The following is a 27,099-nucleotide window of genomic DNA, read 5'->3' on the forward strand; positions in this document are numbered from 1 at the left end:
GAGATTACTTAAAAATAAAAATCTTAAAAAAAAGAAAAGAAAGAAAGAAAGAAAACTATCACAAGTATCAATTTAAGGAAGGTACCTAGCTTTATCTTTTTCCCAAGCAGTTAGCTTTGTGGTTCTCCAACTGGAGCACACATCAGAATTCCCTGGAAAATCTGATAAAACAGATTGCTGGACCCCACCCCCAGAGTTTCTGATTCTGCAGGTTTGGGATAGGGCCTCAGAATTTACATCTCTTTTTTTTAAGATTTTATTTATTTGAGAGAGAGAGAGAGTACATGAGTCAGGGAGGAGAGGCAGAGGGAGAGGGAGAACCAGGGTCCCTACTGAGCAAGGAGCCTGTCACAGGGCTCAATCCAGGGCCCAGGATCATGACCTGAGCTGAAGGCAGACATTTAACTGACTGAGCCACCCAGGCACCCCAGAATTGGCATTTCTAACATGTTTCCAAGTGATGCCCATGTTGCTAGCCTGAGGACCACACTTGGAAAGCCACTTGGTTAGCTGATGGTCCTAATGCCATTTGTTCACCTTTTCTGATTCTCAATGCCCCCTTTATCATATAAGAAATTCTAACTATATTGGAACATATTTGGAAAATAATATATGATGGAGGACATATCACAAGGATACAGGAGCAGGTCTGAAGAGACACCCACTGGCCAAACCAGGGATAATGTGAGCATCAAAATAATGGCAGAAATAAACTATAACCCACTGAATAAAATAAGACTCCATGAGTTGAGACTGATAATACATGCCTAAAAGAAAAGGAAATACTCTTCCTTGCAAGAGTAGACCAACTAATAAGTGTACAAGGAATAATAAAACTGGGGGAAAAATTTGCAACCCACACAGTAATGACTGATTCAGAAAAAAAAAATTAATGAATGCAAAAACAAGTAGGTGAAGGTGTGACAAGGGACAGATATTTACATAATCACAAAGTATTATGCCTCCCCATAAATTATTTTTTAGTTATAAAAAGAAAACAGTCATTTTACCGTGGAGAACCTGGCAGATACCACTTTAACCAAAGGATCAAAGTTAACATCGTTAACAATGAAACACGCTGAGTCATGTGCCTCCTGATATTTTGCACTTAGAAGGACACAATATCATTTCCTGAGCATTCCTGCCAAAAACACATACCCTGAATCTAATGCTGAGGAAAACCCAGACAGAGCCAAACTGAGAGGATTCTACAAAAAGACAGGCCTGAACTCCTCAACAATGATAGCGTCATGAAAGACAAAAACAGGCTGAGGAACTAATCTCATATTTAAGGAGACATGACAACCAGATGCAATGCATAATTTTGCATGGGATCCTGGATCATGGGGAAAAATCACTTTAAGTGCATTTTTGCCACAATTAGAAAATATGAATTAGGTAACAATACTGCAAAAATGTTAGGTTTCTTGATTTTTTTTTTAAAGATTTTATTTATTTATCTGACAGAGAGAAAGGGAACACAAGCATGGTGAGTGTGAGAGGGAGAAGCAGACTCCCCACCGTGTAGGGAGCCCAACACGGGGCTCGATCTCAGGACCCCAGGATCACGACCCGAGCTGAAGGCAGAGGCCTAACGATTGAGCCACCCAGGTGCCCAGTTTCTTGATCTAATTGTACAGTGGTTAGGTAAGAAAACATCCTTCTTAAAAAACAGACACTTAAGTACTTAGGGACAAAGAAGTACCAGGTTCCCCCAATGTTTATAGCAGCAATGTCCACAACAGTCAAACTACGGATAGAGCCCAGATGTCCATCGAAAGATGAATGGATAAAGAAGATATGGTATGTACATATGATGGAATATTACTCAGCCATAAAAAAAAATGAAATCTTACCATTTGCAACGACATGGATGGAACTAGAAGGTATGATGCTAAGCGAAATAAGTCAATCAGAGAAAGACAATTATCAAATGATTTCACTCATATGTGGAATTTAAGAAACAAAACAGAGGATCATGGGGAAGGGAGGGAAAAATAAGACGAAATCAAAGAGGGAGACAAACCTTAAGAGACTCTTAACTATAAGAAACAAACTGAGCGTTGCTGGAAACGAGGTAGATGGGGGGATGGGGTAACTGGGTGATGGGCATTAAGAAGGACATGTGCTCTCTCTCTTTCTTGCTATCTCTCTCTCTCTCAAATAAATAAATAAAATCTTAAAAAAATAATAAGGACATGTGGTATAATGAGCACTGGTTGTTATATGCAACTGATGCATCACTGAACCCTACTTCTGAAACTAATAATATACTATATGTTAATTAATTGAATTTAAATAAATTTTTAAAAGAATGATATATACCTGGAATATAATACTAGCAATATAACATAGTGACATAATAATAATAAATAACATGTATTGAGCATTCAAAAAAAAGTACAAGGTTGGTAATTTAAAATGATTCAGAAAATGATTATAGATGTATGTATAGCAATGTTAAAGCAAACGTATCAAAATATTAACAGCTGGGTGCAGGGCATAGGGGAATTCCTTGTCCCACTCTTTTAACTTGTTTCTCAATTTGAAATTATTTTAAAATAGAGAAGGTTTTTTTTAAAAAATCTACTTCAAGCTACAACTTCCCCCTTGCAAGGAGGACAATCTGGTAGTGCCAAGATCTGCAGGGTTAATGAGGCCAGCTGCAGGAGAGGGGAACTACAAGAGAAAATCAGTTGAGTCTTACATCCTACCTGCTACCAATTTAGAAAGAAATCAAGATCATCCAGTGGGCGGATACAGATGAAACATATGCTAATAACTACCAAAGCTTGAAAATGCCCCTAATAAAAAGGTTTTTAAAAATCAATATTCGAGGGGCACCTGGGTGGCTCAGTCGTTAAATGTCTGCCTTCAGCTCAGGTCATGATCCCAGGGTCCTGGGATCGAGCCCCGCATCAGGCTCCCTGCTCCACAGGAAGCCTGCTTCTCCCTCTCCCACTCCCCCTGCTTGTGTTCCTGCTCTCATTTATCTCTCTCTGTCAAATAAATAAATAAAATCTTTAAAAAAAAATCAATATTCAACCCCAACATCTGGCTTCCACACAGAGATGAGTAGAGCCGACCTTAAGAGCCAAACCAGTCCTTTGAGTCAAGTACTTCTTGCAGCCACAGCCAGGTCAATGTCCTTGCAGAAAGTCGGCCAAGGCTGACCCTTACGCAACTGCAGGACTCGAGCAAAGCCCTCCACCAGGCATAACACACCAGCTGAGCTTCCCAGTCAACTTTCAAGTCCACCCAGGGGACAACAAGGCAGCGAACAAAGGAAGGAACTGAGTCGCGTAGCGCAGAGAAACACCAAGCAGGACAGGCCTTTTCCCAGGCAAAGCTGTTTCAGGAAGACCAGGCCACAGTGAGAGGAGTTGCCTAACTTGCTGTGACCTACTATCCTACATAACCGTATTCATACTTAACACACCACTCTGGACACACTCCCAGCCTAGCAGCTCCCCAAGGAATGCAGGTGCCAAGACCCTGGAGCTGAAATACCTCACATTAATGATAGCCTCTCCACTCCATACCCCCAGGGCTTTTGCATTTGTCCAGCCTTAGAACTCTCCCTTGAGGGGCGCCTGGGTGGCTCAGTCGGTGAAGCATCTGCCTTCGGCTCAGCTCATGATCCAAGGGTCCTGGGATCGAGTCCCACATCGGGCTCCCTGCTCCACGGGAAGCCGGCTTCTCCCTCTGCCTGCCGCTCCCCCTGCTTGTGCTCATGTGCTCTCTCTCTGACAAATACATAAATAAAACCTTAAAAAAAAAAAAAAAAGAACTCTCCCTTGGAACAACCTTGGGGCTGCCTTCCATTTAGGCAAGCAGGTCCTACATCAAGAAACAGGGTCTCTGCCACCACCTCGAGGATTTGAACCTCCCCAGCTTTGGGAAGAAAAGAATCAGAGGAGGCAGGATTACTACCATGACTACCACAGTTACTATTTCTATAGTACTCACTATGCTTAGCTCATTTCATCTCCAAATAATGTTTTACAGATAAGGAAACAGAAGCACAGAGAAGTAAGTGACTGTCTGACATCACAAAGCTCCTGGAATCAGCATTCAAACCCAGGTAGTCAGACTCCGGAATCTACGTGTTCTTAACCACTTTTCCATGCAACAGATCTGTAACCACCAGAAACAGCCTTGCTCTAAACAGAAGGCTTTACGAAACCCTGCTGGAATGTTATGTATCTCATCTATGCCATTGTCATCCTAGATTTCCTTTTCTACGAAAAAACAGCCCACTGCCCAGCGACAACCCACATTTTCCATCAGATTGGATCTGATGTGTCTCACTACCCCAGCCAGCCACACACACACACACACACACACACACACACACACACACACACACACACACACACACAGTGCTACGGCTGGTGCTGGACAGCAGGAGCTGTGGTGATGGTCACGCACAACATAAGCACCGGGAAACAGAAAACATCCTTCTGAATCACTCTGGGCTCAAAGAGAAAAACCGCAACAGCAATTACAAACAAGGAGCAGGACACAGCAACAGATAGGGATTTGCCCCTAGAAAACTGTTAGACAGTTATCTACCAAAGCTAAACATACATCCACTCTTTGAACTGAGGGCCCTAGATAGATAGATAGATAGACAGGCAGACACACACACACTCAATAGAAATATATGTATATGTCTTCCAAAACACACGTATAAGAATGTGCCTAGCAGCTTTGCTCATGATGACCCCAAACTGGAAAAGAGCCCCAATGTCCACCAACAGGAGATTAAACAAATAAATTGTGGTATAGTCATATAATAGGAACTTTAACCCCTATAAAAAAATAAACCAGTATTACATGCATGGTATGTATGTATGGGTGACTCTCACAGATACAATGATGAGCCAGGCCAAGAAAATGTACTGTATGATTTCACCAATAAAAAATCAGGAATAGGGGCGCCTGGTGGCTCAGTTGGTTAAGCGTCTGCCTTCGGCTCAGGTCATGGTCCTGGGGTCCTGGGATCGAGCCCCACATCGGGCTCCCTGCTCCGCGGGAAGCCTGCTTCTCCCTCTCCCACTCCCCCTGCTTGTGTTTCCTCTCTCGCTCTCTCTGTCAATTAAATCAATAAAAATTTTAAAAAAATTCAAGAATAGGCAAAACTAACCAATAGTGATAGAAATCAGAATAGTGGTTATCTCAGGGTGGGCATAGGGATACTGACTAACAAGGATGTGGGAATCTCCTGGGACCTTGAAATGTTCTATATTTTGATCTGAGTAGTGATTACACAGATGTGAACATATGTAAACATTCACTGAACTATATCCCTTAAGGTTGGTGCACTTTTCTTTAAAAGAAAAAAATGTGAATACCCAGGGGGTTAAAAATCAAAGCCAAGTTGAAAGCATGAATGTTTTCATCATTAAACAAGACAAAAATAAATGCACTATAAGCTTTCAACTCAAAAAGCTATAAATGACCAAATGACTGGATTAAAAAAAAAAACAGATCTAGGGCAAATAGTTGAAAAAGTTAAAGCTAAAAATGGAAATATTAGAAAATAAGGTATAATTGATAAATCCAAGTAGTCTCGTGAAAAATAAAGAGCAAAAGTTAAAACAAAAATGCTTACACTAGTCAAGAAAAAAAACTGGGGGGGGGCCTGGGTACCTCAGTTGGTTAAGCGTCTGCCTTAGGCTCAGGTCATGATCCCAGGGTCCTGGGATCGAGCCCCACATCGGGCTCCCTGCTCGGCGGGAAGCCTGCTTCTCCCTCTCCCACTCCCCCTGCCTGTGTTCCCTCTCTCACTATGTCTCTCTCTGTCAAATAAATAAAATCTTAAAAAAAAAAAAAAAATTGGGAACAAATACCAAAAATTTTAAGTGAGAAAGATGAGAAACATTTTTAAATGAGAATGCGATTTAAAATATTAATACTAAAAAAACAAAAATAGTATAATAAAATCTTTATACTAATAAATTTGAAAAATCTCATGAAACAATTTTTCTCAGAAAATATGAATTAACAAAACTGATGCAAGATGAATCAGAAAAGCTGAACAAACCAATCATTATGGGGTAAAAAACTGAAAAAGTCATCAAAGAATTCTTTCAGAGAAAGCAGCCAGACCCAGATGGTTTTACGGGTGAGCTCTTTCCTGCACTCATGGAACAGATAATTCCCATGTTATAGAGTCTGTTCCTGAAGTTGGAAAGAGCTTCAATTTACTTTATAAAATTAGCTAAGCCTCGATTCCAAAGCTGACAAAAATAGTACAAAACTACAGACAAATGCCACTTATGAATATAGGTGGAAAACCCCCAAATAAAATATTAACAAGCAATTCTAACAAAATTTTCAAGGAATAATCCAACATGAGCAATTGGGTATATTCTAGAAATTTAAAGATTGTTACTATTATCCCAATAGTGACCTTTCTAAATAAAAGATTGATTTATTTATTTTAGAGAGAGAGAGCACGAGCAGGAGGGGGAGAGGGAGAGAGAATCTCAAGTGGACTCCACGCTGAGCCCGGAGCCCAATGTGGGGCTCTGTCTCACAGCCCTGAGATCACAACCTGAGCAGAAACCAAGAGTCCAATGCTCCACCAATGCACAACCCAGGCTCCGGCCCCCATAGTTACGTAAAAGATATTTCACAAAAATTCAACACCCTTCCTGATTAAAAAACAAAAAACAAAAAAAAAACAGTAATTAATAAACCGAGTGGGGTGGGAAACAAGAAGAGGTTACTAACACCCAACTTTACACCCAGAGAAGAGTCATTAGAAAGCATAGTTACCAGACAGAGTGGGATGCCAACTTCATCACCACTGAATCAGGAAGTTGTATGCAAAGCAACAATGAAAAGAAGTGTAATTATTTCCTAATGTGAGCAAAATTATCAATCTTAGAAACCACAAAAATGTCTACCAAGAAAACCCAAAAGAAACTACTGAAAACCTATACTAAGCATTCAACAATTGAATGATTATAAAAACAAAAACATGCAGAAACTAATAGTCATATATCAACAACACTGGACTAGGAGACCCAACAGGAAAAAATCCCACTAAAAATAATATCAAAAATATTTTTACAATTTAAAAGAGTCTATCTAAAGATAACTTCAAAATGATTTGAGTGAATTTAGAGAATTCTTGAGAATTCTAGGTAGGAAGAATTAGTATAGACATTCTCCATAAAGGAACTTTACATAGGATAGAATTTCCATAAAATCTTAAGGGAATGGGGGGAAAGGGAGGAGGAAGAGGGGAAAAACCTGAGAAAATAATTTAAAGTTCAGGTGCTGTTGTCATATATGCAAAGAAAAGAGGGGGAAGATTTTAAAAAGCAGAGAAGCTCAAACAGTCAGATGTTAAAACATGGTAACATTACAACAGCTAAAACAGAGTGATTTTAGAAGTCTAATAAAACAACAGATGAAATGGAAAATCCCTCACACAGGCCCAAGTATGTGTATGTGTGTGTGTGTATGTGTGCATGTATGTTTCATTTACATATATATATATTTTAATATACACTGAAGGTAACAACTCAAATCATCAGGGATGATAATCACAGATGGATTATTCAGTACGTACTACTAAAGCAACCAGTGAACCACTAGGGAAAAATTAAATTAGATCCCTACTCACACTGTACACAAAATTAAACTCACTTTAAGAATTAAATGCAGGGGGCGCCTGGGTGGCTCAGTTGGTTAAGCGACTGCTTTCGGCTCAGGTCATGACCCTGGAGTCTCAGGATCAAGTCCCGCATCAGGCTCCCTGCTCAGCGGGGAGTCTGCTTCTCCCTCTGACCCTTCCCCCTCTCATGTGCTCTCTCTCTCTTTCTCTCTCTCTCAAATAAATAAATAAAATCTTTAAAAAAAAAAAAGAATTAAATGCGGGGGGGGGGGAGGATGGAGTGCCTGGGTGATGGACATTGGGGAGGGTATGTGCTACGGTGAGCGCTGTGAATTGTGTAACACTGATGAATCACAGACCTGAAACAAATAACACATTATATGCTAATAAAAAGAAAAATATAGAAATGTGGGTGTGCCTGGGTGGCTCAGTCGGTTAAGCATCTGCCTTTGGTTCAGGTCATGATCCCAGGGTCCTGGGACTGAGGCCCCCGTCGTTTCTCCCTCTCCTTCTGCTCCTCCCCCCCTGCTTGGGCTCGCTCTCTCTCACTCTCTCTCTCGCGCTCTCAAATAATCTTAAAAAAAAGAATTAATGTGAAAAATTAAAATCATAATGAACTAGGAAAAACCAGAGGTGACTAGTTACCTGAACTCAGGATGGAGAAAGCCTTTCATAAAGGAAAAGGTTACAAATACAAAGAGTGATGAGTCAACTGCAAGTTTAAAACATGTTTGAAAAATAGAAAAAAAAACCTACAAAATTAAAATGCAAATGAAAATCCAGAAAAATATTTATAAATTATAAGACAAAGAGAAATGGCCTTAACATATAAAGAACTCTTTCAAAACTATAAGAGAAAAATGTACACTTTGATATAAAAAGAGCAAAGAACATTAATAAGGCAATAAACACACTCTAAAAACATTCAATCTCCTTCAATAAATCACAGCATCAAAAAGCAGAGCGAAGCTGGGGTAACTTCAGAGGCATAATGACCAAATTCAATGATAGACCTTGTCTGAATTCAGGTTCAAGCAAACCAACTTAAAACAACACTTTGAGACAATGGTGAAAGTGAATAGGAACTGGGTATTAGGTGATAATAAGGAATTCATGTTAATATTGCTAGGTGTGATAATGGTATCGTAATTATATAAGAAAATATCCTTTTTGCTTCCTCTCTGGGCTCAGACCTAGTTTGTGGTGACATGGCTAAACAGACCAAGAAGGTCAGAATCATTGGTTCATATGAGACCCATTATGGTGCCTCTCGCAGGAAAACGGTGAAAAAGACTAGAAATAAGCCAGCATGTCAAGCACACTTGCTCCTTCTGTGGAACAACCAAGATGAAAAGATGAGCTGTGGGGAGCTGGCATTGTGGTTCCTGCATGCAAATAGTGGCTGGTGGGACTCAGACCTACACTATCACTCTGCAGTCACAGTAAAGTCAGAGGCCATCAGAACCTGAAACACGTGTAATTTACTTTGAAATACTACAACCAAAAAAAAAAAAAAAATAGATGAAGCAAATGTGGCATAACGTTAATTATCAAAGAGACAAAAAAAAAAAACAAACATTTTTTTCCAATAAAGGCCAAGATGCAAGAGAAACCAGCAGTTTGACCACTGCTGATGGGAGAGTAAATTGGCAGAACTTTTCTGGAGAGTAATCTTGCAATATGTGTCCAATGTCACAAGTATGTGAAAAATGCTTAAACCCAGCAAACCCATCTTCAATAATTTATCACAACTATCAAAATAGGCACAAAGATTTATAAACGTATAAGTTTACCATAGCATTATTTGTGACTATAAAATACTGAGAACAACCCCAATGTCCATCACACAACCACCTGAGAGACTACTACCAGGCAGTCACCAAAAACTACACTTTGGAAGAATAATTAAAACTATTTCAATATATTGGGGGCAGGGGTGCCTGGTTGGCACAGTCAGTTAAGTGTCCGACTCTTGGTTTCAGCTCAGGCTGTGATCTCAGGCATGTGAGATCAAGCCCCACGTCAGACTCCATGCTCAGCATGGAGTCAGCTTAAGATAGTGTGTCCCTCTGCCCCTCCCCACGCTCGCTCTCTAAATAAATAAATAAATAAATAAATAAATAAATAAATAAATAAATAAATAAAATATTTTTTTTTTAATAAAGGGCAAATACTGTATGATTTTACCTATATGAGGTACCTACTCAGATGCACAGAGACAGAAAATAGAATGGTGGGTGATGGAGGGAAGAGAGTGAATGAGTTGTTTGATGGGTACAGAGTTTGAGTTTGAAATTCTGGAGACAGATAGTGGAGACGGTTGCACAATGTGTATGTACTTAATTGCCACTACACTGTACACTTGAAAATGGTTAAGATGGTAAATTTTGTTAAGTGTATTTTATCACAGTTAGAAATATATACGTAAAGATATACTGAGGGGCGCCTGGCTGGCTCAGTCAGAAGAGTATGTGACTCTTGATCTGGGGGTCGTAGGTTTGAGCCCTAAAATCCCCGTGCAGAGATTACTAAAAAAAAAAGTAAATAAATACATTTTTTTAAAAAGATATACTAATACATTTTAAAGAGTAAAAGGCAGGTTACAAAATATTATGTTTATGTATGGTCTCAATTTTGTTTCATTGATGTCTTATTTATATTTGCACACAGGAAAAAAAGGCTCAGAAAAATATATGTCAAAATGGTAGTAATTATCACTAAGTACTGTGGCTTACAGGAGAATTTTATTTTCTTTGTGTGTCTGTGTGCTTTTTGTAATTTCCAGTTTTTCTACAAGCACTTTTATAATCAAAAGCAAAAGTATGTTGACGGAACAAATGAAGAAGGGAAAAAAAAAAGGACAGTCATACTGGCTGCTGACCCTCATGTGAGAATGTCCACAGGTATATTTCCAAATGACATAATAAATGTAATCCTCCTTGATAATCAAATTATAAAAGGCACGCCAGAGTTTGGGAAATAAAGACCAACTCAGAAGATAAACCATCAGGGAATGAAAAGAGAGGCATATTCCTGGTTTTAAACAATTCCTGAAGCTGGAGTGGGTTCACCACACCTCTGTGTGCCCAGCAGAAAGGGAAAGACCAGAGGAGCCTCCAATACCACTCGAGTGGCCTGTCAGAAAGGACAGGCTCAGAAAGAAAAAACCCTCGACTCAATGCAGCACTCTCCCTGGGACTCAACACTCCCCACCCCCACATCTCTCTTAAGCTAAATCCACTTTCAGAAAATATTTTCTAGACAGCAGACATCAAGAGTAAAAGGAGTCTTTCTTTCCGTGGCATTCCCTCACCACATATGGTACTGCTCTCAATAGAGGCTTTATGAGGGAGGGTCCAGATACCAAAACCATGGGTTATGCCACTGACCACAAGCAGCAATAAACAGACGTTAGGATTTAGATTTCCATGCAGCAGAGGCACCCTGAATAATTAAGACAGAGCTTCCATCACATTCCAACATTCGGTAAACGTTTACTGAGTCCCTACCGAGCACAAGGCACTATTTGTAACACCACCCCCCACACACACACACACACACAAACATACGCCACTTCTTTGTTCTGCTCAAGGACTCAGACTAGGAAAGTAATGATTTAGGCTGGAGGCATGGGACAGTTTGATTCAACATGTCACATGTCACCTGGATTGGGAAAAGAGCAGAGGCAGAGGGAGAGCATTCAACCTCCAGAAAGGATCAAGGGGACACATCACTGCATCCCACCAGGAGAGCCTGGGGACAAAAGAGGCTGAATCCGGCAGTGCAGGGCTCTGGCCTTCCTAAACCTCCACGACCCATTCCACAGGGAACAGTCACGGCAGCCCCTGGTCCTGGAGGAAACCGCATCGCCAGGTCTATCCGTGGCGTGGGAGAGAAATCCAAGCCTTGGAATTCTTCTCCCCAACCCCACAAGTGAATCATGTCAGCCACCCCTTCATCATACGTACTTTTGCCCCCATTGTTCTTCAGGACATTGGAGAGGTTGACAGAGGCGGTGCCTAGCAGTTCATTTCTCAAAGTATGGCAGCTCCAGACCTTCAAATCTAGATGACTCTGGGCCGTGACATTCCTGGAAAACAAAAAGTTGATTCATCACATCTGAGCACATTGGTCACTCCTACAACGTAGAAGAAAACAGATAAACTTACCGCTGACATCTTGGAGGGAAGGGAGAAACCTCAAACAGGAAGACATTCACATGTGTACTCTCTCCCCTCCAAAGCTGACCCTGTAACCATCTAGCTAATAATGAACACTCTGTGAGCTCAATGATGTAGAAACACCTGGCGAGAGGTGCCCTGGGTACCAAAGGCAGAGGAGTTAGCGGGGTCACAGGAAAGCTGGATCTCCCACAACCCCGCTGGAGCACCTCCTCACTTTCCCCCTGGTTACTGCAAAGAGAAGGGACTTTCTCTTACAAAATGATGATTTCATTCCAGAGAAGCTCGGAGCTCCCAATTCGCTTCCCCGTCTTCTTGGTTTCACTGGGGAGTCCATCCACTGCCACCTCCACAAATGAGTTAATTCGAGGTTGACGATTATGCACCTTGGGTTTTGCTGACACCACTGGACGGGAAAGAAAGGAAAAGTCGAAGATGAGTCAGAGGGCTCCCAGCTGCCCCCCTGTGGCAGATGTTCCGCTCTTTTTTGTTGTTTCTTTTAAAAACTACGTTTGGTATTTTTTCTGATCCTAAAAAAAAATTACTTTTAAAAAAATGTGAGGGGTGCCTGGTTGGCTCAGTTGGTTGGGCGACTGCCTTCGGCTCAGGTCATGATCCTGGAGTCCTAGGATCGAGTCCCACATCGGGCTCCCTGCTTAGCACGGAGTCTGCTTCTCCCTCTGACATTTCCCCCTCTTGTGCTCTCTCTCTCTCTCTCATTCTCTCAAATAAATAAATAAAATCTTTAAAAAAAAATGTGAGGATATTTCAAAAATATGAAGCATAAGAAAAAAAGCACTCCTAACCTGAAAACACTGGGATAATTATCATTAAGATGTTGGCAAATCCAGACTTTCCAGACTCTCATCATCTTTTATGCCCCCAATTCTTTAAGAATTCTTCTCCCTCCAAAATCAATTCTAAATGGCTGCAATATGAGCCAATTGTATAGACATGCCATGATTTAGTTAACTATTCTTTCAGTGCTGAATAGATTACTTCCAATTTTTCACTCTGGGAAAATCATCATGAATGTATATATTTGCATACATTTCTCAGTGTTCCTCGAAATGATATGAATATTTTTTCTTCAAACTGCTTAATTCCTTTGCAAAAAGGATAAACCCATGTAGAGGCCAATATATCCATTTCACCACCATCATACTGAGTATTATGTTTTTTCACTATTTAGAAATCAGAAAGGTAAAAAAAAAAATCATATAAATTAGGTAAGGTTTAACGAGCACTTATGACAGACACTAGGCTAGGCACACATCATCTAAATGAATCCTTTTTTCTTTTTTTTTTTTATTTTTTTATTGTTATGTTAATCACCATATATTACATCATTAGTTTTTGGTGCAGTATTCCATGATTCATTGTTTGTTCATACCACCCAGTGCTCCACGCAGAACGTGCCCTCCTCAATACCCATCACCAGGCTAACCCATCCCCCTACCCCCTCCCCTCTATCTAAATGAATCCTTAAAACAAACCCATGAGGCAGGGAATATATCATCACCCCCATTTCACCCAGAGGAAGCAGGCTTGGGGAAGTTAAGTCATTGCCCCAGGTGACAGAGCCTGGGAGCTTCAAACCAGGATGTGCACCCAGGCAACCTGACTCCCCACCACACTGTATGTCATTACCAGATTTTGCTTATTTGTTCTATTGCTGTTCTTCAATTACAAGTGAGGTTGTATGTTTTCCATGTGCTTGTTAGCCATCTGCATTTCCTATTCTATCTGTATCCTTCATGTGGCAGCACCTCTGATGTTTATTTGGTACCTGCGAGCCAAGCTGAACAAGTATGCAAGCATCTCTTAGAGCATATATTAGCCATGGTGGAAACTCCAGGTCACGGGGATGGAACACACCTAAGGTGTCCTCCATCCCATGCCCCAAATCAGAGCATGTGACTGGCATTTCTTACCCATGAGGCAAGACAGAGCTCCCCTCCAACAAGGTTTAGCAAACCTCTCCCTCCCAGACCCTTCTGAGAGGTGAGAGTCCTATCAGGGTCCACAACTTGACAAAGGACAAAACTACCTCTGGATTCTTTTAGCAATACCTGTCTTTTCCGGGCCCAAAGAACAGTAGAGAGCAAGTCAAAGAACAACAACAGCAAAAGTTGTGGCTAAGATTCAGAAGCAACAGGGGATGGTACGAGGAGAAACAGGTGGTGGTGGTGGGAAATGTGGTCGAGAGTAGAAAACAAGTACTTTTCACATAGACCAAGGTTAACTGAGGCCACCTGGTGGTGGGAGAGCAGCTCTGCACACAGAGCCTAAAAAGGGGGGGGGAGGGAGGAGGACTAGTTATAATTATACTCCTATCATTTTGAGCTAGACAGTTTCTTTGAAATCAACAAGTTCATAAGGAGGGCACATGATATAATGATTAGCACTTGGTATTATATAAGACTGATGAATCACTGAACTCTACCTCTGAAACTAATAATATACTATGTTAATTAATTGAATTTAAATTAAGAAAAAAAAAGAAACAAGTTCAAACCTTTCAGTTAATAGTTGAGCCAATTAAATAAGGTGCAGGGAGGTGAGATAATGAATCCAAAATCAGGGAGCTCCCAGGCCAATTCTCGGAACTCTGTTCTAATGTTTCCTTTTTTGTCCTCCTAGCTTTTTCCCCTAGGTTTTTTTGTTTGTTTGGAGGTTTATTTTTTGTTTTGGAGGGGGTGGGGTTTTTTGGTATCTTTACTGTCTTTTTTATTTTGACATAATTTCAGATGTTTAGAAAAGTTGCAACAAAAATACAAAGAATTCCTATAAGCCCTTCACCTAAGGGTCACCAAATATTAACTAGTTATAGTATTTGCTTTATTGCTTTTTTCTCTTCCCTGATTCTCTTTCATACACATACACATCTGTTCCTGAAACTTTGAGAGTGAGTTTTAGAAGATGCTGTGCCCCTTTTCTTCTAAACACTTCGGTGTGTATTTCTAAGAACAAAGACATTTTCTGATACCATAGTATAATTATCAACACGGAAAAATTTAACACCCTTTAAAACTATGATCTAATGTACAGACCTCATTTAAATTCTGTTAAATGTTCTATCAATGTCCATTATAGCAAAAGAGAAAAGAAATTTTTTTTTTTTTTGGTCCAGGACCCAATCTAGGATTAAATATTGCAGTTGGTAGTTTTATTTTGAAGTTTCCAATCTACAGAAAGGGTTAAAGAATAGGACAGTAAATAATTGTATACTCAGCAACAACTATCATTTTGCCCCACTTGCTTTTTCAAAAAGCATTTTTACGGGACACCTGGGTAGCTCAGTAGGTTAAGCATCTGCCTTCAGTTCAGGTTATGATCCCAGGGTTCTGGGATTGAGCCCCGCGCCAGTGGGCTTGAACTCACAACACAAAGATCAAAAGTCATGTGCTCTACCAACTGCGCCAGCTAGGTGCCCCACCACATTTGGGGTTTTGGTGTTGTTTTTTTTTTTTCTATGTGTGTGTCTATATCATTGCTATTCAAGAGAACCTCAGTGATAAGGAAAAGTTCTATGCCAACACAGTCTAATGCATTGCCATGAGATACATGTGACTACTGAGGACTAGGAATATAGCTCTTATGACTGAGGATTTAAATTTTTAATTTAATTTTAATCTTAACATAAATAGTTCTATGTGGCTATAGTGGTTATCGTATTGCATAGCACAGGATACAAATGTATGATATCCACGTCTATATATGTGCATGACTAGGCATATACCCACAAACTTTTTTTTTGGTAATCCATTTGAAAGTTGTAGATATCAAGACTTACCAATCCTAAATACTTCCAGAATACAACTCTTAAGAATAAGGATGTTCTAAACGTTGTACACTTGAAACTAATATAACACTGTATGTTAATTATACTTCAATTAAAAAAACAAACAAACAAAATGAGGGGTGCCTGGCTGGTTCAGTTGGTAGAGCATGCAACTCGATCTCAGGGTCATGAGTTTGAGCCCCATGCTGGGCATAGAACTTCCTTTAAAAAGGGGGGGGACCAGAAAAGCAGGCGCCTGGGTGGTTCAGTTGGTTAAACTCCAACTCCTGAACTCAGCTCAGGTTTTGATCTCAGGGTCGTGAGCTCAAGTCCTGAGTTGGGCTCCACGCTAGGCATGGAGCCTATTAAAAAAAAAAAAAAAGAAAGAAAGAAATGAAAGGGAAGGCATTTTCCCACCTAACCACACCATCATTATTATACCTGAAAAAAATTTAGTTAGTCCATCATTTGATATTCATTACATATCCAAATTTCCCCAATTTTTCCAAACATATTTGTTAGAGCTGTTTCCCCCAATCCAGGATCCCATCAGCATGAGCAAATTGCATTTGGTTGCTGGTTCCTTAATCTTTTAAAATCTAGAACGCTGGGCGCCTGGGTGGCTCAGATGGTTAAGCGTCTGCCTTCGGCTCAGGTCATGAACCCAGGGTCCTGGGATCGAGTCCCGCATCGGGCTCCCTGCTCAGCAGGAAGCTTGCTTCTCCCTCTGCCTCTCTCTGTCTGTCTCTGTCTCTCATGAATAAATAAATAAAAGCTTTAAAAAAATAAAAAATAAAATCTAGAATGCTCTCCTTCTTTTTCCCTGACAATGATTTTTAAAGACTTCCACCAGCTGTCTCATATAATACACCAAATGCTATATTTTTCTGATTGTTTTCTTCATGATGAGATTCACAGTAAACATTTTTGTCAAGAATACTACATAGGTTACGTTGCATGTGTCTTACTATACACACTAGGTTGTCCTCCTATTGTGGATGCTAAGTTTGATCCTCTGGTTAATGTGGGGTCTATCGGGGTCACTCCACTGTAAAGATACATTTCCCCTTCATAAGTTATAATTAATCAGTGGGATGATTATTTTGAAAGTTTCTTGTTCTTAAAACACAAGCCAAATTAAAGGCCTCAACATTCAAGCAGATTTATCCAGAAAGTCTAGTTACTGTCTGATGAAATATAAATGGCAATTTCACATCTTCACATAGAATTTAGCTTTTAAAGTTAACAAATAAGGCAAAAAAAAAAAAAAAAATCACACATGGCCAAAATTATATCCTTGAAAAGCTCTTAGGAAGGCACAGAACAGAGTCTTTCAATAGGTTCCCACCAGCCAGCTTTGCTTTGTTGTGGTTTTCAGTGTTCAGTTTCTCAGTGTTTCTTGAGTTATGTATCAGATAAAATAGCTCACTCATGTTTAAGGACCTTGCTGTATTTTAAAAGTGTGTTTTAAAACTCTAGGACTGGGTGCCTGGGTGGCTCAGTTGGTTAAGCGACTGCCTTCGGCTCAGGTCATGATCCTGGAGTCCCAGGATCGAGTCCCTCAGCGGGGAGTCTGCTTCTCCCTCTGACCCTCCCCCTTCTCATGCTCTCTCTCTCTCTCTCTCTCATTCTGTCTCTCAAAATAAATAAATAAATAAAAATCTTTAAAACTCTAGGACTGCATGACAGAGAGGCATAAGGGAACTGAGGCAAAGAGAAGGAACAGCAAAGTCACCTCTCCCAAATTACACCACAGGCTCTCTCAAAGAAACACATGGGATGAGGAACCAGCCACAACAACCATTTTGTTATTTCGCTTTTTCTCTTTCTCCCCATATTTTCTTCAGTGGTATTACAGAATCCCTATAGGTTAAATGCATCTGTGTCAGATGCACCTGTATTATCAAGTTAGCTCGTTCCACACTCGGAAAAATTCACACTGAGGAAAGGCAAACAGAAATCTCTACAAGTCAAATGTGCTCCTGAATAATATGGCCCCAAAACAGGGACTTTATTATGTCACCAGGTTCTATAGGCAGGCTTCTGTTTTAACCTAAACTTGGTAATTTTTAGACCAGGTAGTAAAATCTAAACGCCCAAGCTCGCAACCCTATGGAATTCACTCTAATGCTTCTCCCTCCTCGAGAGGGCTAGAGCAGACATGAGACATCAACAAAAATAATTAAAATGTATCAAGACTACTGTTTTTAAATCAGTAAGTAAATAAGAAACAGCAGAGAGAATATGAATACACAATCTACAGAATAGGAAATCCAAATTTCCCTTAAACATAGGATAAGATGTTAAACATCATTTATAATTAAAGAAATGTGAAATAAAACCGCTGAGAAAACAGTTATTTTGGGGTGCCTGGGTGGCTCAGTCGGTTAAGCGTCTGCCTTCGGCTCAGGTCATGATCCCGGGGTCCTGGGATCAAGCCCCGCATCGGGCTCCGTGATTAGCAGGAAGCTTACTTCTCCCTCTGCCCCTCGCCTTGCTTGCGTTCCCTCTCTCGCTGTCTCTCTTTCCGTCAAAAAAATAAATAAAATCTTAAAAAATAATAAAGTCTGACAACACATTGTGTTGGTAAAGATGTGGGGAAACAGGCACTCTCATGCACTCCTAGAAGAGTATTCCTTTCTAGGAAAGCAACCTGGCTCTCAAGATTACAAAACCATATCCCCCTTCATGTATCTTAGAATGTGTCTTAGAAACTGGTAATATTAGTTTCCTCCAAGCAGGGGCACTGAGCAGCTAGAGGAAAGGAAACCATTTTAAAGTATGTAGAAATGAATAAAATTTACATTTCAGAAATAATAATTTTAAAAAATGACAAGACGATTTTGCCTCCAAATGACCGTGTCTCTGAGAGGCCAGAGCTGTGATACTGAATGCTGTTCCCGGGTCACCCGGCATCTCTCAGCCCCGCGACTCTTCTGCAGAGCTAAGGCTACCAAAGCAACCTTCTGTCATCGAAGCAATATTCACTGACAGACCACTAAATGTCCGGCAATGTTCCATGTCACTGAGGTATCAAAAGGAACCAAAACAGACAAAATCACTATTCTACGTGCTCTCGCTCTCTCCCTCTCTCAAATAAATAAATCTTTAAAGAAAATAAAGCCATGAGGTTGGACAAGATCGCCTAGGGAGTAAGTATAGACAGAAAAGGGCCCTGAGGCACGAAGGAATCACCATTTTCAACAATTTTTGCCAAAAGTTCCTTTTATCCTTCTTAAGAACTCCACCTATAGGGACACCTGGGTGGCTCAGGTGTCTGAGCATCTGCCTTTGGCTCAGGTCATGATCTCAGGGTCTTGGGATTGTGCCCCACGTCTCATCTCAGACTCTCTGCTCAGTGGGTAGTCTCGTCTCCCCCTCTATCCCTCCCCGCCCCCCCACGTGTGCGCGCTCTCTCTCTCTGTTTCAAGTAAATAAATAAAATCTTTAAAAAGGAAGAATTCCTTTTTAAAAATTGCTGAGAAAACAGTTATCTGGAGCACCTGGCTGGCTCAGTCAGTGGAGCATGCGACTCTTGATCTCAGATTATGAGTTTGAGCCCTACATTGGGTGTAAATTTTACTTAAAAATAAAATACATATATAAAAAAAAAAGAATTCCAGTTACATGGTAACCCTATGAGAATGAATAGTTACACTCTTCAGTTATTTCACAATACTTGGCTCTCAGACCAAGGTGTGGTATAATTCTACCTCTTCCCCATAGACTGGGCTGGACCTCGAATGGTAAACATTTCACATGGTGCCACTCACCTTTCAAAGTAAGCTGAGACTTCTCAAAAGGCAGGGCCACTCCTGCCCGACTGGAGCTGGCAGATGCCATGTCATCACCAGAAAACTGCAAGACGAACAGCAGGAGGTTTAGAGAATATCTGAGAAGAGACTGACAAAACTGCAGCCATTTTTAATATCTGAGTTGAAAGAGAGGAACCAAGGAAATATAAACGTCCAGGCAACTTTGTACTACTTTTGTCAGGGTGGAGTCTGTCTTGTGATGACTACTGAGCCTAGACAGGTCTCTGCTGGCCTAGGAAGGGCACAGGACTATTACATCAACATATACAGGACAGAGCCTAACATAACACTTTCAAAAGGAAAGTCACAGTTCAACAATTTTTTAAAAATCCAATTTTTTAAATCGACAAAGGATATACAGATAGGGGCACCTGGGTGGCTCAGTCCGTTAAGTGTCCAACTCTTGATTTAGGCTCAGGTCATGATCTCAGGGTGGTGAGATTGAGACCGCGGTCGGGCTCCACACGTGTGGAACCTGCTTGGGATTCTGTTTCCCTCTCCTTCTGCCCCTCCCCCCCCCCACTCTCACGTGCACTCGCTCTCTAAAATAAAAACAAAGAATAATAAAAAAATAGTAAATAATAAATAAAAAGATATACAAATTGCGAATAAGCACATTCTAGACATCATTAGCCATCAGGCATCCCTGTCGCTCTATCTTGTCCAGAAGCATAAGTCTATCTTGCATTTTGAATGGATCTTTTACTCATATACAATTTTGTAACATCGTCCTTTGTCATTTGAAAAATATTGGTTCAGTGAGATTACAGATATTCCAAATGTTGACATATTTCATTATACCCTATCAAAAAAAGCACATTTGTGAATGTCACCACTGATCTCATCAAACAGATCTTTAAGTACCGGGAAAGTGTCAAGCTCTTAGTGGCAGATGCAAGTGTTCCAAAATCCTAATTTTCACTTAAAAACTCATATTTTATCATTGGCAACAAATACTGCCCGTTGTTTTCCTTCAAGTGACCGGCTCACTTCATTCATCTTCAACAAAATGTCTGCCAAATACCCAAATCTAAAACTTCGTTTTTTTAAGTAAAAATAGTATTTCATGAGAAAAGCAATTCAGCTCTCAATTCACACACACAAGTGCTTCTTCCCAAGACAACCATTATACTTGGGCGTACAGAAGGACTGTAGCCATATTTCCCATTTCATCACACAGAATATTAAAAAAAGATGTGCAGAAGAGTCGAGACTTAATAAAATTAATAATTTTTACTGCTTCGTCAAGCACATTCTGAAGTGAAACTGGCCCTTTTGTTCTCTTTTTACTGAGTCTACTGTGCTGAGGAATACAGGGACAACAGCTCAGATTCGTGGCACTGCCCGGATTCCAACGATGGCAACAACAATTGTACTCACCTTCGCTCTTGCACCATCAGTGCAAATGTAATCACAGTGGAGAAGGCAAATAAAGTTATCATAAAAACAGTTTTGATCTTGCAAAACCTTTTAAGGCTCAAGGGGCCAACAGAGGTCAAAGGATCCCACCTGAGAACTGCTACTGTAAAAACACTAACAAAGTCATCTTCTATTCAGCGTCATTAATACCTTCTTTCATTCTATTTGTTTCTGATCTCTCCTCCAACTTCCTATTCTGAAGAGTTGTTCAGCCTTAAAACACGGTTATTAAGTCACCACATTTCTCTAAGAATGGAAAACTTTTATTTGAGGATGAAATGTAGCTACCATGAAGTCACAATGATTTTGACATTTTTCCATAGCTGAAGTCAAATACTTTTATACTTCAAGATGTTAGCCAAAACAAAGCAATGTGCCTTATTATAAGGTATATGCAGTCCAAAAATTTTAAGCGGCTAGTTTTTTCTGGACTAGTCTGTACCAGGCATTCTACTTCAATCTTATATATGGAGCAGCAATGGAAACCTCTGAAAAGTTCCAGGGAGCATACAGGAATACGACACGGAAACTACTGGTAGTGAGTTCTTAAGACCAGACTTTTGTGTTATTAAGTCCAATGGTGAATTCTCAGTCTTCGTCTTATATAACCTACTGGCAGCATCTGACATGATGGATCGATCACTCTCTTCCTTGAAATGCTTTCTTCCCTTGGCTTCCAGGACATCACACCTGCCTGATGTTTCCCCCTGCCTCTCAGGCTGCTCCTTCTCTCCTCCTCAACCTCTAACCATCAGGGTGTCCCATGGCTCAGGCCTTGCATGTCTTCTGGTTATTTCATCTAGTCGTATAGCTTTAAATACTAGCCATTTGTTGACAATCCCAAATTGGTGTGTCCAGTACAAACTTCACCCTAGAACCTCAGACCCTCTTTGTCTAATGACAAAACTGATATTCTGATATTCCCCCTCAAACCAGCCTTCCGCATCTCAGTTAATGACGACTCCTTCCAGCCAGTGGCTCAGGCCAAAATTCTCGGGCTCATCTCCGCTTCTCCTTTCCCTCTCAAACCCCACATTCAATCTGTCAGTAAACCTGTTGGTTGCGGGCACCTGGGTGGCTCAGTCGGTTAAGTGTCCAACTCTTGATTTCAGCTCAGGTCATGATCTCAGGGTGGTGAGATCGAGCCCCATGTTGGGCTCCATGCTGAGCGGAGAGTCTGCTTGAGATTCTTTCCCCCTCCCTCTGCCCCTCCCCACCGTGTTCTCTCTCTAAAATAAAATAAAAAATCTTTAAAACATATATGTAAATCCTCTTGGTTCTACCTTTAAAATATCCTCAAGTTCAAACATTTTCTCCACCTCTATTATCACTATCTTGGTCCAAAGTCCTGTGATCTTTTACCCAGATTATCTTTCTCCTGCTCAGACCCTCTGCCCCTTCAATCTAATCTCTACGCTCAGCAGATTGATTTTTTTTAATATGTATGTCAGATTATATCACTCTGCTATTCAAAACCATTCAGTGGCTTCCAGTCTACCTCAGAGTAAAAGTCAAAGTCCTTAAAATGGAGGCCCTGCATGATACAGTCCACACCCCTCTCTGACCTCACCTCTCTTTTCTCTCCCCACTTACTCCCTCCCCTGAAGCTACACAAGCCTCCTCACTGTTCCTTGAACGTGCAAGACATGCTACCCTATTGGACTTCTACCCTTTCCATCTAGAATGTTCTTTTCTCAGTTGTCCACCTATATGGTTTATTCCCTCACTACCTCAGGCATTTACTCAAAGGTCACTTTCTTAAGAGGTGCTCCTGGACCACCCTATTACCCTACCTTTCCACACACATTTGGACCCATCCTTCCCTATTTTACTTTTTCTCCCTAGCATTTATCACTGACATGATTCATATTGTATTGATTTACTGTATTTATTGTCTCTCTCTCTCTCCCCTAAAATGTAAGCTCCACGAGCACTGAAATGTGTGTCCCATCTGTTAGCCCTGTAGCCCAGGTGTCTAGAATGATGCCTGGCTCTTAATAGGAACTCCATAACTGTTTACCAAATGAATGAATCTGAGCACCATTGTCTGAAATTTAAAAGGATGATGTTGTGACTCCTTAGACTAAATCTGTTTTGGTAAAGCAATAAAAAGATCAACTCTCTCTTTCCACCTAGCAGACTAGCAAGACATTAGAAGTCTGAGAAAAAGTGTTGGGGAGAAGCCTTATACACTTCTGGGGGCAAATGAGATGGTACCTGGCAACCTCCGTAGAGTTAAAGATGCATATACTACACCTGGCAGGATTCCACCCCTAGGTCTCTGCCCCGGGAAAAATCTTCCAACACATGCCGAAGAAGCCATGTTCAAAGATGTTCATCACAACAATGTGTATAATAGCAAAAATTTGTCAACCAACTAAATGCCCATCAATGGGGGAATGAATAAACTGTGATATACCTATAAAATGGAATGGTATGTAATAGCTGAAATATATGAATTCAATCTACATGTACAACTCCCGAATTATAATGGTAAAAGGGGAAAAAAAAAAAAAGCAAGTGAAACCTAAGTGTAGTACGATGCCATTGGTATACACTTGAACTTACACAGAATCAGTTATATTGCTGTGGCAAGACATAAATGGAATAAAAGTATAAAAGCGTGGCTGGGGGCGCCTGGGTGGCTCAGTCGTTGGGTGTCTGCCTTCGGCTCAGGTCATGATCCCAGGGTCCTGGGATCGAGCCCCGCATCGAGCTCCCTGCTCGGCAGAGAGCCTGCTTCTCCCTCTCCCTCTGCCTGCCTCTCTGCCTACTTGTGCTCTCTCTATCTCTCTGTCAAATAAATACTTTAAAAAAAATAAAAGCGTGGCTGGGAAGTAACCACACTGAGGTGAGAAGAGAAGTTACCCCAGGGTACCACAGAAGGAAACATGCGTATTGATGTAAGGAGAGAGACCAAGAGGACTTCAAATGTATCTGCAACATTTTATCATTTAAAGAAAAAGTTCTGAAGCAAATATGGCAAAATGTTAATATTCATTAAATCCAGATGGTGGTTTTTATGACTGTTTGTTATCTTATTCTCTGAACCATTTTACATATTTGATCTTTCTCATAATTTAACGATTATTTTAAAGGGGGGAAGATCATATCTTGAATAATGAAGGAAAGATTAATGATTATAAATTAAGCCTCAGGGCTTTCAGTAACAGAGGTTAAAGCATTACAAGCAGGAAATCCATTATTTATAGACTTAAAAAATAAAAGAATATTTTTAAAATCTTTACATCTATTGGGACTCTCTCTTTCCTAAGGCAACTCAACTAAGGGTAGTTTTACTGTAACATGTCCTCCCTGAGCTTTACTCTTTTTAGCCTGTGGCCTGAACTCAAGAGAATTCAAGAGAATGAAACTGGCACCTCCCACAGGGCCTGTTAAATGGGAGGAAGACCAAACCTCTTGATCTATATACTTCACGGCCCCCAGACAAAATCAATCAGATAAATTCTAAAGAAGGCTCAGAAGGAAGAAAGCCAACTGGGAAAGCGGAGAAACAAAGTAACACGTTTTCTTTCTCCAGCGGCTTTCATGATTACAGTCCAGTGTTTATTAACAATAACCAGTGTTATGTGGGGCACTGTCTGTCTTTCCAGATCCAATCAGGAAAATACCACCTTGATATTACAAGGTAGGTATTTTGAACTGTGAGATCTCTCCAACCATGTACAAAAAAAAATAACCATTACTAGAGAAGAGAAGTCAGATCCCACCCCAAAGTATGTTTAACCTCTTAGCTTCTGCCTCAGGGTCCCATATGAGACATGGTCCCTAATGGGCATGAGGCTCCAATCCCCACTACTCACTACAGGAAGCTCATGAAACCCGAGGCCCAGAATTTACTCTGCACCTGTCTCAGCAGCACTGTACATGTACTCAAGTAATTTTTTCCCTTGCTAGCAGCAATGGGAAATGTTTGCATCCAAATCACTCCCAAAAAAATGAGTTAGCATAAGCCCAGGGCAGAAAGGTGGAGGAAGGGGAACAATGTTTAAAGTATCACCAAAGGTTATAGGTAAACACACAAAGACTTTCATGACTGAAGGGAGTAATGGATTTATTGGGAGCAGAAGGGGAAAACCGAAACTAACTCTGGTAGATTTAACCAAATTTCTTTTAAAAAAAAAAACTAAACACATATTGTCCTCTGAACCTATCCTCTACATAAATCTTGAAAAGCATTTTTTTAGGGATGCCTGGGTGGCTCAGTTGGTTAAGAGTCTGCCTTCGGCTCAGGTCATGATCCCAGGGTCAGAGGATCGAGTCCCACATCGGGCTCTTTGCTCAGTGCGGAGCCTGCTTCTCCCTCTGCCCCTGCTCGTGCTCACTCACTCTCTCTCTCTCTCTGATAAATAAATAAAATCTTTTTTAAAAAAGCTTTTTTTAAATAAAATAGTAAAAAATATAAGAGTACATCATACATAAAGGAAAGTATTATTTCATGAAAAGTCTGTCCAGATAAATGATCATTTATATGTACAAGTACACTGGATCATGATATAAAATACATTTGTTACTAAAGGTTGCAGTCAAAAAAGCGTGAGAACTGCTCTGCAATCTTCCCATTTTAGTTAGGGTTTCAGATTAGAGAGACACAAAACACCAAAAAAACCCAAAAAGTAAACAACAGATTTGGGGGCGCATGGGTGCTCAGTCATTAAGCATCTGCCTTTGGCTCAGGTCATGATCCCAGGGTCCTGGGATCGAGCCCCACAGCGGGCTCCCTGCTCCACGGGAAGCCTGCTTCTCCCTCTCCCACTCCCCCTGCTTGTGTTCCTTCTTTCGTTGTCTCTCTCTCTGTCAAATAAATAAATAAAATCTTAAAAAAAAAAAAAAAAACAATAGATTTGAGGACTAACTATTCATTCAGAGAAATGTCATCAGTTTATTATCATTTTAGGTCTGAGAAATTTTCCCACATCTATGTAAGATAACCTCATGGGCCTGGATGAAAGGTATTCATTCACTCATTCAACAAATATTTACTGAGCATCTATTATATACCATGCACTGTTTTTGATGCTAGTGATACAACAGTGAATAAAACAGAAAAAAAAAAAATTCCTTCCTTACAGGTTGTCCTGATGAAGAGCCAAGAAAGATTCCCTCCTGGCTCTGGCATGGAAAGGGAGAAAGTAACCACTGTAAAATATGCCAAATGTTCTCCACAACAAGGGCCTGCTCTCTAGGGAAAAAGACTTCACCAGAGCTTTATCCTAACTAGCGGGAGGAAATTTCCCTGGCTGAGGCCCTTCTAGTCTTCCTGTCTCATCGAAGGGGTAAAAATACAGTTAATAACCATTTGCAAAGGTCACAACCCACAGACACAGACCCTTGAAAAGACTGAGGTTTTTCGGGTTTTTTTTTTTTTTAAGATTTATTTATTTTAGAGACAGAGAGCACAGGGGAAGGGAAGAGCAGGGAGAGAAACTTAAGCAGACTCCGTGCTGAGCGCAGAGCCTGATGCAGAGCTCAATTTCACAACCATGAGATCACAACCTGAGATGAAACCAAGAGTCAGATGCTTAACTGACTGCACCACCCAGGTGCCCCAAAAAGACTGAGATTTAATGAGAAAATGACAAAATGCCCCCCCTACTTTCCCACCACACTATGGGTTCAGTATAACATTGGATTACAACTGAAAGAGCTGAAAGGTGCATACTCTATTTAAGAAGGCGTTCTTAGGGAAGACCAAAGATAACAGGGAGACCAAAACAAGACACTAGATGAATTTGAAGCCTCTGGTACATACAGTTACAGCAATTATTTTGTTTTGTTTTGTTTTAAGTGGGCTCCACACCCAATGTAGAGCCCCACATGGGGCTTGAACTCACGACCCTGAGATCAAGATCTGAGCCGAAATCAAGAGTTGGAGACTTAATGGACTGAGCCACCCAGATGCCCCAACAGTTACAGCGATTGTTAAACACAAATCAACACCTAGCCAGATTAACATAAAACCCCAAACTAAAGACCTATTCACCTCAGTTCCTATTACCCAATACATCATGTCCAGCTTTCAATTAAAAATTATAAGTAATGCTAAGGGGCACCTGGGTGGCTCAGTCAGTTGAGTGTCTGACTCTTAATTTCAGCTCAGGTCATGATGCCAGGGTCATGGGATCGAGCCCCGAGTTGGGCACCACTCTCAGCAGGGAGTCTGCTTTGGATTCTCTCTCTTCCTCTCCCTCTGCTCCTCCCCACTCCTCATGCATGCGCACACACGCTCTCTCTCTGTAAACTAAA

General features: G+C 40.7%; 1 protein-coding gene across 3 annotated transcripts in view; it reads right to left on the bottom strand.

Annotated features, from left to right (window-relative positions):
- Positions 1-27,099, bottom strand: part of WWP2 (WW domain containing E3 ubiquitin protein ligase 2) — a 142,839-nt gene that overhangs the window by 102,010 nt on the left and 13,730 nt on the right. For 2 of the 3 annotated variants that reach the window (XM_027619044.2, XM_027619043.2), the window contains exons 2-4: positions 19,372-19,456; positions 12,073-12,220; positions 11,602-11,723 (exon numbers count right to left, since the gene is read on the bottom strand). In XM_027619044.2, the coding sequence (XP_027474845.1) occupies positions 11,602-11,723; positions 12,073-12,220; positions 19,372-19,441 (340 nt within the window). In that variant the 5' untranslated portion in view covers positions 19,442-19,456. Of the gene's footprint in view, positions 1-11,601; positions 11,724-11,802; positions 11,864-12,072; positions 12,221-19,371; positions 19,457-27,099 lie in introns of those variants that run through there. The other variant, XM_027619045.2, reaches the window with a different exon arrangement.

The sequence above is a fragment of the Zalophus californianus genome, chromosome 17 (assembly GCF_009762305.2).
Source record: "Zalophus californianus isolate mZalCal1 chromosome 17, mZalCal1.pri.v2, whole genome shotgun sequence".
NCBI classification, from domain to species: Eukaryota; Metazoa; Chordata; class Mammalia; order Carnivora; family Otariidae; genus Zalophus; species Zalophus californianus.